Below are 18,136 nucleotides of genomic sequence, written 5' to 3'. Positions count from 1 at the left end.
GTAGCCTACTGCAGGGAAAGACAGATTATTTGACAGCTATAGCCAGCGATGTGTGAATCATTCTAGACTTTGTGTTTTTTCAGCGGTGCATGCGAGAGAATAGTCAACTGGAGGTGAAAAAAAGTTGTTTTTTGCTGCCTCCTAAGGCGCAGTGAAAGTCACCATGTCCCAAATCTTAAAATACTGGTGGGGCGAGGGTGACTCAGTGACACGACACAGCTGCGTGAGCCTCTGCTGGGACTCTGCTGCTCCAGAAGACACAGTCATCAGAATACTGTGATAACTCTGCACATTATCTCATGTTATTTAGATTGGCCCTGAATTGCCAAGTTGCATATTGAATGCCATTATGACTTTTTTCTGACTCTCGCAACTTCCGATGTCTTTGGCTTGAACTCTGTCTGTGTTTGATGATTATTAGTTTGAACAGGAAATAGTCAAATGTTGACACGGTGAATATATTCATGTGATCCCCCGCTTCAATGATTTTCCCTTAACCTTGTCTTCCAGGCCATTTGATATCTTTATATTAATAGCTATTTTTGCCAACTGTATGGCCTTAGCTGTGTACATCCCCTTCCCTCAGGATGACTCCAACTCCACCAACCATGACCTGGTGAGTACATACGTCAGCATTACTCCTGACTCAAATGAACCCCATGACCTCCGGACCCCCTTGCATTACCTTTGACCCCCTCTTGTGCTCTGGGAGAGTATGGTTGCAAAATTTCAAGATTATGTTACAGTACTTTTATTGCATCATGGTTGTTTTATTCAACAGAATAGAGTATTCTTAACTATTGTGTGTGTGTGTTCTACTGAGGATGAGCCTGTGGGAGATAACACTGACAGGAGATTTACAATGTATTTTGGGTGATAAAACCTAAAGAGCATTCCAGAGCATGACTTAATGTTTCTGTTCTATACCGTACCAGGGAGAGATGGCTCCAGTTTGGAGTCGGAGGGCCAGACACTGGTGATACAATGAAAACTGTTGACACTGCAGATACTGTCTGCTATGTATTATAGGTATCTTTCATACAAATCTTAACCTTGTGACCCATTCTATGTATCTGTTGTTCGTCGTGTAGTTTGAAGGGGTGTATCTTGGCTATAAAATACCTTTGTACTTTTGACTCGGGGATCTCAACGAATCATCAAAGAGACGGCGATTCGTCGACCAGCCATCACTATTGCAAAGCTCTCACTATTAAAGGTTTAGTTTAAGTATAACTCTGACTTGTGTGATAACCACAAGAGGTAAAGGGTGAAGTTGCCCCTAGATGCTGATCTTGGGTCAGTTTGGCATCTCCCCACTAATGGTTAAGCTTAGGATTGGGGGATGGCAAGATGATCCTAGATCTGTAGCCAAGGGGCACTTCACCCTGAGCCTCGGCTGTTTTCACCTTGTACTGTGAATGACTCCTTGGGTTTGCTGCTGTGTGCTCTGGCAGTGACAGCATTCATGGTGCAGGTGACTTGTGGTGTCATTGAAGTCTCTGTGGAGGTGCTGTTGAACAATGGGCACCCTCTGTTGTCAGGTTATTATGCTTTACCCTGCAGTGTTATTACGGTTGTGTATGGTTGACGGTGCTTGACTTGGACTGAAATAGGTGCCGGTAGTCATTTTTGGTGCCAGTACTGTTTATATTTAGGTGTAGGAACCTACTACTTGAGAGGAGAAGTGTGGTGTAACTCGACAATACTTTTCAAACAATATTGTATAAGAGGTGCAGGAACTCAAGCAGTTGTCATGACTAGTGTTTAAAGGCACTAAATGGGACACGTCTTGCTGTTCAATGGACATAAGTTTTTAATGTGTATTACATGTAAATGTCTTGCTGTGTGTGTGTGTGTGTGTGTGTGCTGGGGATGTGTAGATGTGTGTGCTATCTACTGTTTAAAGATTGTTCTTGTGTAACCAAGGTGACTATGAGTCCAGGCGTTGGTTAGGTAGAAGACCATCCATGCTCTTTCACATTTGTACTTCGTCATGTCATATCGTTCCTGCAGTGCACCAGAATTTCGTTCAGTTTTTATTTGTAGAAATCGTCATCTCTCTGTGCTCCCCCTGTGCGCACGCGAGTCTCGGCAGTGTGTCTGTTTAGACTGATGCATTGTGGGTGACGTGGTGTTCATAGCAGGGCTCCTACAGCTGAGAGTGTGTGCCTGCACAGTCCGCTGGCGAGACAACAGACATTTGGATTCTTACGTGAGCAGAATTTAGCTGGAGAGCTTAGTGATTCATCAATGTCTGAGAGCAGGATGGTGTGAGAGCGATAGAGAGCTAGAAGCCATCCTGTTTTGTAACCCTCAACCCACCTTCTGCTCTAAAAGATGCATGGGGCTTATAGAAATCAAATTGCATTGGTCGCATACATATACACACATGCACGGTGTTCCTGCCATTATGCTACGGTTGAACGAAGACGTTCTACTGTAAGATACTACGATGTGACCTACTACTTGAGAGGAGAAGTGTGGTGTAATGCTTGGCCGTGTGACCTCCAGGAGGGTGACCCCAGGGGTATTTGTTTGCACAGTGGTGCATAGGAGGAGGAAAGTAGGTTATCTGGGACAGTACAGTCTGTGCTACAGTATTGTGTAATCTATGGGCTCGCTTGGTGTTCACCGAAAGAGCGTGGGCTTAGTGAGGGGATTGCAATGTTCATAAACCAGTGTGAGTATCAGGTCCTGCATGGCTCAGTTGGTAGAGCATGGTGCCTTTAACACCAGGCTCGTGGGTTCAATTCCAGCTGGGTCCACCCATATAAAATGTATGTAGCACCACTGTAAGTATCTTTGGATAAATAGGGAGATTAAATATAACAGGTAGTCTGATTCTGTAGTTTTGAGGGAATTAACTAGAGCCATGTATAAAGTATGTGTGGCCCTGGAGTTAAAAGTCAACTCTGTGGAAAGTACGCTGGATATAGCCTAGGTACGTAGGCACACCTTCTGTTATGTCCATATGCTGGGATGATGATTCAACATCAATACAAGTCTCTAGAGAGAGTGGCTATGAATTCACTCTACGGCAACAGTGTTGCCATTAAACTGTGGGGTGGTTCATGGGGATGTATTTATATGGCAGCTAACGAGTAACGGCTAGGCTAGGCAGATCCACACCCTGAGCTACTGGCGCGTCTGGCACCGACGGTCATACCGTGCTCAAAGTCTCTTAGGTCACTCGTTTTGCCCATTCTAACATTCAATTGAACAGTAACTGAATGCCTTGATGCCTGTCTGCTTTATATAGCAAGCCAGGACCATGTGACTCACTGTCTGTAGGAGCAAACCATTTTCAGGAACGGGCTGGTGTGCCTAATAAACTGACCCTTGAGTGTTTGTGCCAAACTTCAGTCAATCTTAGTTTTTAGGTGAGTTGTGAAGTTCTGCTCTTTCCAATTGCAGTGGGTATACTGTAGGAGGTTGATTTAGGGCTGGTGCAGCAAATGTACTGTACTAATAACTACAATACACACAGAGAGGTCTCAGGAGGAGGAATGGGAGAGTGTAGAAATGCTGACTTGGTTGAATATGGCAGCCAGCAGGGGATGAGGGATGAGAACTCCAGAGCACATCGCTCTCTCTCACAAACACACGCACGCACGCATGCGCGCACACACACACACACACACACACACACACACACACACACACACACACACACACACACACACACACACACACACACACACACACACACACACACACACACACACACACACACACACACACACACACACACACACACACACACACATACACACATACACACACTCCACAGACACACACACCTCAGACACGCGCACACACACACACAATACTGCACTGCAGGCCCATAGGTGAGCTGGCTGGCTGGCTGGGGCTGATGATGGGAGAACCATGATGGCAGGGGAACGGCGCAGGGTCGGGGTGGAAGGCCTGGCTGTCAGGGAGGGACAACCAGGCGAGTCCCCTGGCTCCTATCATCCTATCACGAGGCGCTAATGCCATGCAGATTAGATTCAGTGACAGACTCAGTGTAACCTGGGGGAAGGGAAAGAGAGAGATAGCAGTACCGTTCAAACTCAGTATCTTACTTAGAGCTCAGCAAGCTGAGAGGAGGCTAAGGCTGTTTCCCAACGCCGGCCCTCCAAGACAGAGCAACTAGTTGTAGGGATAAATATGTCTAAGGAATGGGACATCACTCGTGAATCGCGCACATCATCAGATGCCGACGACAGAAACCACGCAATTCATTGACAACGAGCCTTGTGTTTTCACAACGCCTGTACTGGCGGCAGTAATAGCTTTCCTTATATTTCTCATGCAACACATACATTTGTTGCCATATGAGCAAAATAACAATATGCCAGTAATGTACCCGTCCTCTGGCTGTGGTTCAATGTGGAGTAATACTGAAGCAGGAGTTTCATTCCATAAATAGCAGTTTGACAATTAACAGTCATGTTTCCTTCACACATGATTAACGAGTGGAAGCATCAAACAATTAAACCATTGTTCTGAACAAATATTTATACCCAAGGTTTCAGGGTCTTTACTGTCACGCCTGTACCCGCTTCCCCTCTCTGGAGCTCGAGGGTGCCAGGATGCCCTTCATTACGCACACCTTTCACCATCATTACGTGCATCAACGCTCATTGGACTCACCTGGACACCTTCACATTTTGATTGGCTTCCCTATATCTGTCTGTTTTCTCTGTTTCATGCCCATGTCAGCATTATTGTCTTTTCCGTTTCCCCTGTCCAGATGCTGTCCGTATTCTGTTCCTGTTCGTTGGTTATTAAATGTTCACTCCCTGTACCTGCTTCTCGTCTCCAGCGTCGTTCCTTACAGAATGCTGACAACACTATACGAAGCATCAGGGAGCTGTTTGTTTTTGTTTTGTTGGTGACGTCGGGTCAATGTGCCGCCGCCGATGGAACCGGGGGTGCCTCAGCTGGTTCGTCTGGCTTCCACGCCTTAGCTGGCTCAAGAGGTTTCCTTCCCTCAGCTGGCTCGTTGGGCTCCTACGCCTCTGCCAGCTCATCGGGCTCCCATCCCACGTCATGCCTAAGCTGGCACATCAGGCTCCCATGCCTCAACCGGCTAGTCGGGCTCCCACGCCTCAGCCGGCTCATCGGGCTTCTACGCCTCAGCCGGTCAGTCTGGCGCCCATGCCTCGGCCAGCTGGTTCATCAGGCTTCCACGCCTTAGCTGTCTCGAGAGGTTTCCTTCCCTCAGCTGGCTCGTCGGGCTCCTACGCCTCAGCCAGCTCATCGGGCTCCCATCCCACGTCATGCCTAAGCTGGCACATCAGGCTCCCATGCCTCAACCGGCTCGTCGGGCTCCCACGCCTCAGCCGGCTCATCGGGCCCCCACGCCTCAGCCTTGCATGTCGGACTTCTACACCTATAGGGGAGGTACTGTCACGCCTGCTCCCGCTTCCCCTCTCTGGCCCTCGAGGACGCCAGGATGCCCTTCATTATGCACACCTGTCACCATCATTACGCGCATCAGCGCTCATTGGACTCACCTGGACTCTTTCACATTTTGATTGCCTTCCCTATATCTGTCGTTCCTTACACATATCTGCTACATACAGTGCCTTCCGAAAGTATTCACACCCCTTGACTTTTTCCACATTTTGTTGTGTTAAAGCCTGCATTTAAAATCAATTAAATTTAGATTTGTTGTTACTGGCCTACACACAATACCCTATGATGTCAAAGTGGAATTATGTTTTTTGAAATGAGTACAAATTTGCTTAAGAAGTCCATAAGTTGCATGGACTCACTCTGTGTGTAAGAAATTGTGTTTAATATGATTTTTAAATTACTACCTCACCTCTCTACCCCACACATACAATTATCTGTAAGGCCCCTCTTTTGAGCAGTGAATTTCATGTTTGGGGCAAATCCAACACAACACATTACTGAGTACCACTCTCCAAGCATAGTGGTGGCTGCATCCTGTTATGGGTAATCGTTAAAGATGCATTATGCAGAAAACGCTCTGCCATTTGGTTGCGAAAATTCATATAGTTCATTTAATTTCAGTTTATGTGACAAAACAAGCAATTATAGATAATCATTGTACCATCTAAACCGCTGTGAAACCCCCCCAGAAATATCACATTTACATAAATATTCAGACCCTTTACTCAGTAATTTGTTGAAGCACATTTGACAGCGATTAGAGCCTCAAGTCTTCTTGGGTATGACGCAGCAAGCTTGGAACACCTGTATTTGGTTAGTTTCTCCCATTCTTCTCTGCAGATCCTCTTAAGCTCTGTCAGGTAGGATGGGGAGTGTCGCTGCACAGCTATTTTCAGGTCTCTCCAGAGATGTTCGATCGGGTTCAACTCTGGCTGGGCCACTCATGGACATTCAGAGAGTTTTCCTGAAGCCACTCCTGCATTGTCTTGGCTGTGTGCTTAGGGTCGTTGTCCTGTTGGAAGGTGAACCTTCAACCCAGTCTGAGGTCCTCAGCGCTCTGGAGCAGGTTTTCATCAAGGATCTCTCCGTACTTTACGCCGTTCATCTTTCCCTCGATCCTGACTAGTCTCCCAGTCCCTGCCGCTGAAAAACATCCCACAGAATGATGCTGCCACCACTATGCTTCACCGTAGGGATCAAGCCAGGTTTCCTCTAGACGTGACATTGAGTTCATGGTCACCTCCCTGACCAAGGCCCTTCTCCCCCGATTGACAAGTTTGGCCAGGCAGCCAGCTCTACAGTAGGAATAGTCTTGGTGGTTCTAAACTTCTTTCATTTAAGAATTATGGAGGCCACTGTGTTCTTGGGGACCTTCAATGCTACAGAAATGTTTTGGTACCCTTCCCCAGATCTGTGCCTAGACACAATCCTATTGGGGAGTCAACTTTGGTACCTTATATAGACAGGTGTGTGCCGCAAGTGGACTCCAATCAAGTTGTCGAAACAGCTCAAGGAGGATTTACTACCATTTTGTGCTATACCATTATTATTATTATTATTATCTTATATTATTGTGTCTCAAAGGGCCACTAGGCTATACATAGGAGCTAAGTGCTGTTAGGTTCTGACAAACAGAGTAAAAACTCAAACGGATGACTAAGTTTATTCACCCACTGGGTCAAACAACTGAAAAGACAAAGACATTAACACAATCACATAAATGTATACCCTCCTTCTATGCTGAGTCTCCTCTTTGCACGTCTGGACATTCTCCTCCTGTTGCTGGGCAGGAACTCAAGTGGCCACTTCATCTGACCTGACCTCGGCCCACATTCCTCACTCCTCACTAACCCACGGCTGTCCTACCTTACCTGTGACTGAAACCAGACTGTATACCTTCTCCTCTCCGTAGGATACACAAGATTTAACAATAATGTGTTCTGACAGAATGGACATTTTCTGCACTCCCCTTTCTCGCTCAGTAGATTTCCATACACTCGGTTCTAATATGGTAACATGAATAAGGATATTTCAAGTTAGAAATTAGAATCCAACAGTGCAATAGTCAGGTCACTCTGAGGAAAATGTCAGTCGCCTGTTCTCGTCCTGTATAATGGATTAAATAAAGTGAGCTAAAAGAAATCTCTGCCTTTTTTTTGTTGAGTGCTTCAACTCCTTTCTTCCTCAACTTAGTCCCTGTTTCTTTGTAAGCCCTTCTCTTCATTTTCAACATATTGATACAGCCTAGTAAAGGCAGGGTTTGGATTTGAAAAATTCAAAATAGAGTGTCGTGTTGCGCATGATGATTTATCATATTGCACTTCACGATATATCGTCAATGTCAAATGTCACGACAATTGATTTATTCATTTATCGGCCCAACCCTATATTCTCTTCTTCCTCTTCCTCCTCTCCTCTGTATCCTCGGCGCTCCTCATCTCTCCTGTCATCCCTCTCCTCTATAGCTCCTTCCTGATGACGTCCTTGACACACAGTTTGGAATGACTGCTCTGAAATGATCTCCTGGAAAGGCTCTATTGCACACCTTAGGGAGGAACAGTCACGCACAGTCTGAGAGAGAGTGTCCTCTCTCCGCACGCCACTGTCTGTCTGTCCTCTCCACCCCCACCTGTCTAAAACCTCCTTCCGGTTTTAAGGTCATTTGTGACTGCTCTCTGTATGACTTGGCGCTCCCGGCAAGCAGCTCCTCCCGCTGAAGGTAGCTGAGCGGAAAGTACCCCGGGAAACAATGACCTTTTCACTGTGAATATGATTCATGTTTCAACCTTCACAGGGCAACATGCACGCGGAAGAGTCCTGGCTGCTATCATTTTAGTGTGTGTGTGTCTGTATCGCTGTTGTTGGCGAATACTACTCATTTTAATTCACCACACCCACCGGGGATGGAGAGACACTGACTCGTGGAAACTGAAATGACCTGAAATGACGGTACAGTCGGTGTACAAATAGTCTGAAATGACAGCAGTTGAACTAAATGAGGCTGAATTGACCATAGTTGTATTGTGAATTAGGGGGACCACAGGTGGTACAAATCAAATGAGGCAAACTGCTAGAGCAGAAACACACGTGCTTTTTTTCACATGGCTGTGTGTCCTGTCAAAAGAATATGCGTGTCTGTGTTTCTGTTTTTTAAAATTAATTTCACCTTTATTTAACCAGGTAGGCTAGTTGAGAACAAGTTCTCATTTGCATCTGCGACCTGGCCAAGATAAAGCATAGCAGTGTGAACAGACAACACATGGAGTAAACAATTAACAAGTCAATATCACAGTAGAAAAAAAGAGTATCTATATACATTGTGTGCAAAAGGCATGAGGAGGTAGGCGAATAATTACAATTTTGCAGATTAACACTGGAGTGATAAATGATCAGATGGTCATGTACAGGTAGAGATATTGGTGTGCAAAAGAGCAGAAAAGTAAATAAATATAAACAGTATGGGGATGAGGTAGGTCAAATTGGGTGGGCTATTTACCGATAGACTATGTACAGCTGCAGCGATCGGTTACCTGCTCAGAGAGCAGATGTTTGAAGTTGGTGAAGGAGATAAAAGTCTCCAACTTCAGCGATTTTTCCAATTCGTTCCAGTCACAGGCAGCAGAGAACTGGAACAAAAGGCGGCTAAATGAGGTGTTGGCTTTAGGGATGATCAGTGAGAGACACCTGCTGGAGCACGTGCTACTGGTGGGTGTTGCCATCGTAACCAGTGAACTGAGATAAGGCGGAGCTTTACCTAGCATGTACTTGTAGATGACCTGGAGCCAGTGGGTCTGGCGACGAATATGTAGCGAGGGCCAGCCAACTAGAGCATACAGGTCGCAGTGGTGGGTGGTATAAGGTGCTTTAGTAACAAAACGGATGGCACTGTGATAAACTGTATCCAGTTTGCTGAGTAGAGTATTGGAAGCTATTTTGTAGATGACATCGCCGAAGTCGAGGATCGGTAGGATAGTCAGTTTTACTAGGGTAAGTTTGGCGGCGTGAGTGAAGGAGGCTTTGTTGCGGAATAGAAAGCCCACTCTAGATTTTATTTTAGATTGGAGATGTTTGATATGAGTCTGGAAGGGGAGTTTACAGTCTAGCCAGACACCTAGGTACTTATAGATGTCCACATATTCTAGGTCGGAACCATCCAGGGTGGTGATGCTAGTCGGGCGTGCGGGTGCAGGCAGCGAACGGTTGAAAAGCATGCATTTGGTTTTACTAGCGTTTAAGAGCAGTTGGAGGCCACAGAATGAGTGTTGTATGGCATTGAAGCTCGTTTGGAGGTTAGATAGCACAGTGTCCAAGGACGGGCCGGAAGTATACAGAATGGTGTCGTCTGCGTAGAGGTGGATCAGGGAATCGCCCGCAGAAAGAGCAACATCATTGATATATACAGAGAAAAGAGTCGGCCCGAGAATTGAACCTTGTGGTACCCCCATAGAGACTGCCAGAGGACCGGACAACATGCCCTCCGATTTGACACACTGAACTCTGTCTGCAAAGTAGTTGGTGAACCAGGCAAGGCAGTCATTAGAAAAACCAAGGCTACTGAGTCTGCCGATAAGAATATGGTTTTTGACAGAGTCGAAAGCCTTGGCCAGGTCGACGAAGACGGCTGCACAGTACTGTCTTTTATCAATGGCGGTTATGATATCGTTTAGTACCTTGAGCGTGGCTGAGGTGCACCTGTGACCGGCTCGGAAACCAGATTGCAGATTCGAGATGGTCAGTGACCTGTTTGTTGATTTGGCTTTCGAAGACCTTAGATAGGCAGGATGGATATAGGTCTGTAACAGTTTGGGTCCAGGGTGTCTCCCCCTTTGAAGAGGGGGATGACTGTGGCAGCTTTCCAATCCTTGGGGATCTCAGACGATATGAAAGAGAGGTTGAACAGGCTGGTTATAGGGGTTGCGACAATGGCGGCGGATAGTTTCAGAAATAGACGGTCCAGATTGTCAAGCCCAGCTGATTTGTACGGGTCCAGGTTTTGCAGCTCTTTCAGAACTTATGCTATCTGGATTTGGGTAAAGGAGAACCTGGAGAGGCTTGGGCGAGTAGCTGCGGGGGGGGGGGGGGTGGAGCTGTTGGCCGAGGTTGGAGTAGCCAGGAGGAAGGCATGGCCAGCCGTTGAGAAATGCTTTACAGTGTCCTAGAACCTTTACAGTGTCCCAGAAATTTCTGCCTGAAGAAGCTGGCCTGACTGTGTGTATTGGTTCCTGACTTCCCTGAACAGTTGCATATCGCGGGGACTATTCGATGCTATTGCAGTCCGCCACAGGATGTTTTTGTGCTGGTCGAGGGCAGTCAGGTCTGGAGTGAACCAAGGGCTATATCTGTTCTTAGTTCTGCATTTTTTGAACGGAGCATGCTTATCTAAAATGGTGAGGAAGTTACTTTTAAAGAATGACCAGGCATCCTCAACTGACGGGATGAGATCAATATCCTTCCAGGATTCCCAGGCCAGGTCGATTAGAGAGGCCTGCTCACATAAGTGTTTTAGGGAGCGTTTGACAGTGATGAGGGGTGGTCGTTTGACTGCGGATCCGTAGCGGATACAGGCAATGAGGCAGTGATTGCTGAAATCCTGGTTGAAGACAGCAGAGGTGTATTTGGAGGGCCAGTTGGTCAGGATGACGTCTATGAGGGTGCCCTTGTTTACAGATTTAGGGTTTTGTATGATCGCTAATGGTAGCTAACAGTACTCTTTGACTTGCAATGAAAATGACTTTCTGACAAAATATGAAACTTATAATATCTAAAAATGTAGATAGCTAGACTCTCTTACCCGTATACAGGGATGAACGCTTCTCCATTTCTGTCACAGATGCCATGGTTGCCCTTTAGTTTGAAGATGTAATCCTGAGACAGGTGTTTTATACAACAGCCTTCTGCATGTTCTCTTTTTGACTCCCTCGCATATTTGCAATCAAACACCAGAATTTTGTCCATCTCCTAGTTATCATACTCCTTAGTTATCGGTCATTCCGCAGATTTCAAAACTCGGTCAACTTCTTCCATGACAACAACACTGTTGTTTGCCGTTTGAGAAGACGTTACAATGTCTGGTTCAATGAAAATATTTGACCTAAATCAGCAATTTCCTCATCGTTTGATTCATTTTCAGAGTCGGAGAAAGTCAGCATGGCATGATTGTCCTCCAGAAAGTGGAGAGCAGTACACTAGCGACACTTTTGCAGTTGTTCATGATATCTTTCAAAAAAGCAGCGGTAGAACGCATTACCTACACATACTGGGCAGCTCATGTTATAGACAGAAGCATTCTACATGGCAGACCAATTTGAACTCATCTCTCGGCATGTCCAGCCCATCCATTATCTCAGCCAATCATGGCTAGCGGGAAGGTTCCACACTTCTTCCATGGCTAAACCAACTAGGCTTGTAATTTAACAATTATATTCGTATTTACAGATGTCATACACGTTTATTATTAAGGCACTTGAAAATTCACATGTTCGAGAAGGCATTTCTGACAAATATTTTTTTTAAATGAAAAATAAATGTTTAAGTTCAAATGCCTCCCCTGTGAAGGAGTGATGCGCGACATACTCCTAGTTTCCTGAGACGAATCAGATATTAGCAACCCATGCTAGTGTAACCGATGTGAAATGGCTAGCTAGTTAGCGGTGGTGCGCGCTAATAGCGTTTCAATTGGCGACGTCACTCGCTCTGAGACCTTGATGTAGTAGTTCCCCTTGCTCTGCAAGGGCCGTGGCTTTTGTGGTGGAATGGGTACCGATGCTTCGAGGGTGGCTGTTGTTGATGTGTGCAGAGAGTCCCTGGTTCGAGCCCAGGAGAGGGACGGAAGCTATACTGTTACACTAGTTGTTGCATCTCTATCTCCCCTCTTTCGAAATTCCTTATAGACATTTCCATCTCTGTCGCATATGCGGTGCACTTTTGACAACAGTGTTTTCCTGCTAATTGTATTATGGAACAAAAAATACTACCTTGTGTGCTTTGCTTATAATGTGAAGAAATAATAGTTTAGCAACATTTTAAGCTAAACGTTCTGATTGTTTGCATGAGCCTCTAGCTTTTACATGTATTTTTTTTTAGGGGGGGGGGGGCTACGCCTACTGATTGTATGTGTTTGGTAGCTGTCCCAGAGTCAGTTTGGAATAGGCTATCTCTTTCTCGCCCAGAATGAAAAACAATAGAATATGCCAACTTTTCTACTATGGAGGATAGTAGATTGACATAGGCTAGTGATTGTGCTGTTTGTTACTCGTCTTGTTGGCGGAGGAAAAGTAAACAAGGACTGTTACTCTATCATCTTCAAATTGTGTGATCGGGATTCGGTAAGAAGGACGCACGCCGTTGCGTCCTCGAGTTGCGCGAGATGAATAACCATCATCTAAATGTGATTTCTGTCATTCTGAGCGCCGTGGGTGGACGCCCTAATCAGGGTACGCACCCAATGCATGTGGGTCTGATAAATGCCTTAAATCTCTGGTAAATTAAAATGCTGCCGACCATGCTCCTAACGGAAACCCTGGTTTGCTTGTGCATGTGTGTTTGTGTGTTTGTATGCTTGTGCGTGTAATTGTATGTACGTGTGCATGCTTGCATGCGTGCGACAGTGGCTGTAACTGTGGCTGTAACTGTGGCTGTAACTGTGGCTGGAATTGTGGCTGGAACTGTGGCTGGCCCGGCAGCAGTGTCTCTGGACTCCAGTGGAGAGGATGGCAGAAGTGTGTGTTTAGTCACTTAACAAGCTGCTCATTTGTGACTCACGCAAGGACACCCCCTGCTCGTTATCCCTTAACGTGCGTGCCCGTGCGTGCGCACGTTTTTATGTGTCAGTGGTATAGCAGGCCATTGATAGACAATACATGCCCATCCAGCCTGTCTGGTCTAGAAGGACACAATGTGCCTATTTATCCCCAGAATTCGAATGGCAATTCAGGGATCTGTATCATCTATTGTATAGGTAGGCTCCTGCAATAACCCTAATGACTAGTTGAAGGAATCAAATGATGAATTACTGAACAAATGAATGAATGAAACAGGTAATTTAACGACTATGAGAAAGTGTGTTTTATAATTATGGTGTATCAAGTGTCTCAGAGTAGGTGTTCTTACTTAGGATCAGTTTTGTCTTTTGGATCCCATTAACAAACGGTCACATGGGCAAGGAAGATCTGATCTGTAGACTAGTACAAGACTGATAGTGAGAATATGTTGAGTGTGATGATCAAGATGGTATCTGATTCCTCTTCTTTGCAAAGAGAGCATCTCAAAGTGCACTGGGCCATGGGAGCAACAATGGATAAGGTTTCTGCCATCGTCACACTGCCGTGACTTTTCCTCAGGTGATCTGGTGCTCAGGCGTCAATACACACGCGCGCACGCACACACGCACACACAAATGCATGCATATCCCTCGTTCGAAACATCTCTCCCTCGTGCCTCTCCGTTTTGGAGCAGTGTGCCCAGCCCATTCCCCATTCTCATCTTTCCCCTTCTGTCTTTCAACCAGTAGGCCTCCCCACAGATGACTCACTTTGTGCCAACATGTGTGTGTCGGTTTATGCTCTTAACTCAAAGGCTGCGTTTACACAGGCAGCCAAATTTTGACATTTGTTTCACTAATTGGTGTTTTGACCAATCAGATCAGCTCTGAAAAAGAGCTGTGAAAATAATCAAATGTTATTGGTGAAAAGACAAATTAGTGGAAAAAAGCCACATCGATTTATAGATCGCAATGTTTTATCTGTCCCATTATGACTTCTGTGAGCGCACGGGCAAGGCCATCTCCATTTTGAAGTAGTCCATTTTCTCACAAGTATAATTAATTAGCTAATTCCTCCTGATGACCTGAATGGAATTATGTGATCCATACGTAACCCATAGGAAGTCCCCAGTTGACAACTTCAAAATTGTGAAAGTCCGCAATGGCGTGGCCCATGTTAAAACAGGATTTTGGGCACTAGAGTCCTCTATACTCTCTATGGCTTAACTGCATCTGTGTGTGGAAGTGCAAAGTGTCTTGTGAGTGTGTTTTTTGTTGGTGTTGTGGTGAGTGTGTGTGTGTGTGTGTGTGTGTGTGTGTGTGTGTGTGTGTGTGAGTGTGTGTGTGAGTGTGTGTGTGTGTGTGTGTGTGTGTGTGTGTGTGTGTGTGTGTGTGTGTGTGTGTGTGTGTGTGTGTGTGTGTGTGTGTGTGAGTGAGTGAGTGAGAGTATGAATGTAAGCACAGTGCTCTGAACACGTATGTCTGAATTATACTGTGTGTCCTTGAACCACGTCAGCAGCACGTTTGCCAAGTATCTATTCACACGCTGCAGTATTTGGATAATGGATTCATCCGGAAGATTAAAAAAGAATTCTCGCATTTTGCAGTCAGTGTCTGCATCCCAAATGGCACGCTTTTCCCTACATAGTGTACTACTTTTCACCAGGGCCCATAGGGAATAGGGTACCGTTTAGGACACAGACAGTCAGTAAGCCAGTTATGCATGGGCCCATTCCATGGTTAGGGGGGCTGCACATCACGATCACAGAATTAAACAGATCATTCAGAGCTTTGATGATCAAGCTAATGAGCTCTGGAACTCTCATTAAAATTACTTTGGCTACTCTGGCCTGAATCACCTCGGCTACACAGGCCTTGCTGAGTGACTGACTGGCTGACTGGCTGGAAGATGGCTCATCTCCACAAAATAGTGAGAAACAATGAACTAATAGTAAAACCTCAATATACCCTTGGTTCTTTCTATCATTGTATGAACCCAGTGAGAGGATGCCTGAGATGATGCCATGCCTCACATAACAGTAATAACACATGAATATAGCATTATGTCTATTGGTAGATACTTCCTCCCTTGTAAGGTACTGTATAACAGATTGGTTTAGCATTAGTGATGGGGGGGGAAAAGTTACTTTTATTTTTGACAATATACACTACCGTTTGGGGTCACTTAGAAATGCCCTTGTTTTTGAAAGAAAATCAAAAAATCAAATCTATTTTGCATGAAGAAACAACCTCTCATTCATCACAAACTTTGTGAACATCTGGGTTTTCCCTCTTCGCAATGCATTTAATCAGTGGACACCACTCGTTTTCATTACAACACACCTGTCATAACTGTTTCCTTTACTAAAGTAGAGGTTTATTATTAGTATTGCTAAAGGTACTGCATAGGTGTAAACATTTCTTTAGCAAGAGATAGCACTTGTGTAGCCTAAGAAAGTAGCAGAAATGTGCAGAAAGTAGTTTTGAATGCATTTCATTGAAGGGAAACGGTCTTGAACATTTTTGGGAACATAGTGATATATTCTTATATACTGTACAATGAGGAAAAGGATTACTTTCCCCTTAAGAGGCATTAGAAATACAAAATACTAGTCTTCTCCCATTTGTTAACCATTGCCCCCACCCACAAGGTGTATAAACTAACTACTTCACCAACTACTTCTCTGATAGAGTTCAGTGTGTCAAATCGGAGGGTCTGCTGTCCGGACCTCTGGCAGTCTCTATGGGGGTGCCACAGGGTTCAATTCTTGGACCGACTCTCTTCTCTGTATACATCAATGAGGTCGCTCTTGCTGCTGGTGAGTCCCTGATCCACCTCTACGCAGACGACACCATTCTGTATACTTCCGGCCCTTCTTTGGACACTGTGTTAACAACCCTCCAGGCAAGCTTCAATGCCATACAACTCTCCTTCCGTGGCCTCCAATTGCTCTTAAATACAAGTAAAACTAAATGCATGCTCTTCAACCGATCGCTACCTGCACCTACCCGCCTGTCCAACATCACTACTCTGGACGGCTCTGACTTAGAATACGTGGACAACTACAAATACTTAGGTGTCTGGTTAGACTGTAAACTCTCCTTCCAGACCCATATCAAACATCTCCAATCCAAAGTTAAATCTAGAATTGGCTTCCTATTTCGCAACAAAGCATCCTTCACTCATGCTGCCAAACATACCCTTGTAAAACTGACCATCCTACCAATCCTCGACTTTGGCGATGTCATTTACAAAATAGCCTCCAATACCCTACTCAACAAATTGGATGCAGTCTATCACAGTGCAATCCGTTTTATCACCAAAGCCCCATATACTACCCACCATTGCGACCTGTACGCTCTCGTTGGCTGGCCCTCGCTTCATACTCGTCGCCAAACCCACTGGCTCCATGTCATCTACAAGACCCTGCTAGGTAAAGTCCCCCCTTATCTCAGCTCGCTGGTCACCATAGCATCTCCCACCTGTAGCACACGCTCCAGCAGGTATATCTCTCTAGTCACCCCCAAAACCAATTCTTTCTTTGGCCGCCTCTCCTTCCAGTTCTCTGCTGCCAATGACTGGAACGAACTACAAAAATCTCTGAAACTGGAAACACTTATCTCCCTCACTAGCTTTAAGCACCAACTGTCAGAGCAGCTCACAGATTACTGCACCTGTACATAGCCCACCTATAATTTAGCCCAAACAACTACCTCTTTCCCAACTGTATTTAATTTTAATTTATTTATTTATTTTGCTCCTTTGCACCCCATTATTTTTATTTCTACTTTGCACATTCTTCCATTGCAAAACTACCATTCCAGTATTTTACTTGCTATATTGTATTTACTTTGCCATCATGGCCTTTTTTGCCTTTACCTCCCTTCTCACCTCATTTGCTCACATTGTATATAGACTTGTTTATACTGCATTATTGACTGTATGTTTGTTTTTACTTCATGTGTAACTCTGTGTCGTTTTATCTGTCGAACTGCTTTGCTTTATCTTGGCCAGGTCGCAATTGTAAATGAGAACTTGTTCTCAACTTGCCTACCTGGTTAAATAAAGGTAAAATAAATAAATAAATAAACAACAACAACATAAGAATAAAATAAGAATAGATACAAAACAAAAAACGTGAGGAACATCAATCAATCAACTCAAATTAGCAGGACAGTATGCAAGTGTGTGTGCATGGACTTTGCAGATGTATTTATCACCTGTGCAGCACATAGTATTTGTTCCTCCTCCTATTGCCTGCCCCAGCTGCAGCCTCGGGTGGGTCAGGACAAGGTTCAGCCCCCTCCTATTGCCTGCCCCTTACAACATTAACAATGTCTACACGTTTTTTCTGATAAATTTTATGTTATTTTAATGGATCAAAAAACATGCTTTTCTTTCAAAAACAAGGACATTTCTAAGTGACCCCAAACGGTAGTGTATATCGTGTCGTGTTGACAATATCGCAATATCATTTTTGCACTAGTTGGCTGTACCTGCACTAAAACTCCAGTATTTGTCCTTCTTCGTTTGTTCTCCATCTTCTCTTTAAATAGGGAGGCCATTTGTTTTTAGCACTTTTATTTCCATGACTCATCAAAACAAGTTTCATCATGTCTCTCTCTTGTCCCTCTGCAGCAGACATATATGGTGAGCAATATGTTTGGAACATCGAATCGCAATGAAATCACTCTATCCAATCGCAATACATTTATCCTGAGTGACGCAGCGGTCTAAGGCACAGCATCGCAGTGCTAGGGGCATCACTACAGACCCGGGTTCGATCCCGGGCTGTATCACGACCGGCCGTGATCAGGAGTCCCACAGGGCGGCGCACAATTGGCCCAGTGTTGTCAGTGTTAGGGGAGGGTTTGGCCGGGGTAGACCGTCATTGTAAATAAGAATTTGTTTTTAACTGACTTGCCTAGTTAAATAAAGGTTAAAAAATACAT

General features: G+C 45.0%; 1 protein-coding gene across 4 annotated transcripts in view; it reads left to right on the top strand.

The window, feature by feature from the left end:
* Positions 1-18,136, top strand: part of LOC109892681 (voltage-dependent L-type calcium channel subunit alpha-1D) — a 125,666-nt gene that overhangs the window by 11,358 nt on the left and 96,172 nt on the right. For all 4 annotated transcript variants that reach the window (XM_031834027.1, XM_031834044.1, XM_031834037.1 and 1 more), the window contains one exon: positions 511-616. In XM_031834027.1, the coding sequence (XP_031689887.1) occupies positions 511-616 (106 nt within the window). The remainder of the gene's footprint in view (positions 1-510; positions 617-18,136) is intronic.

The sequence above is a fragment of the Oncorhynchus kisutch genome, linkage group LG1 (assembly GCF_002021735.2).
Source record: "Oncorhynchus kisutch isolate 150728-3 linkage group LG1, Okis_V2, whole genome shotgun sequence".
Lineage (NCBI taxonomy): Eukaryota > Metazoa > Chordata > Actinopteri > Salmoniformes > Salmonidae > Oncorhynchus > Oncorhynchus kisutch.
Note: the sequence above shows the minus strand (reverse complement) of the source record. Positions and strands in the feature narration are given on the sequence as shown.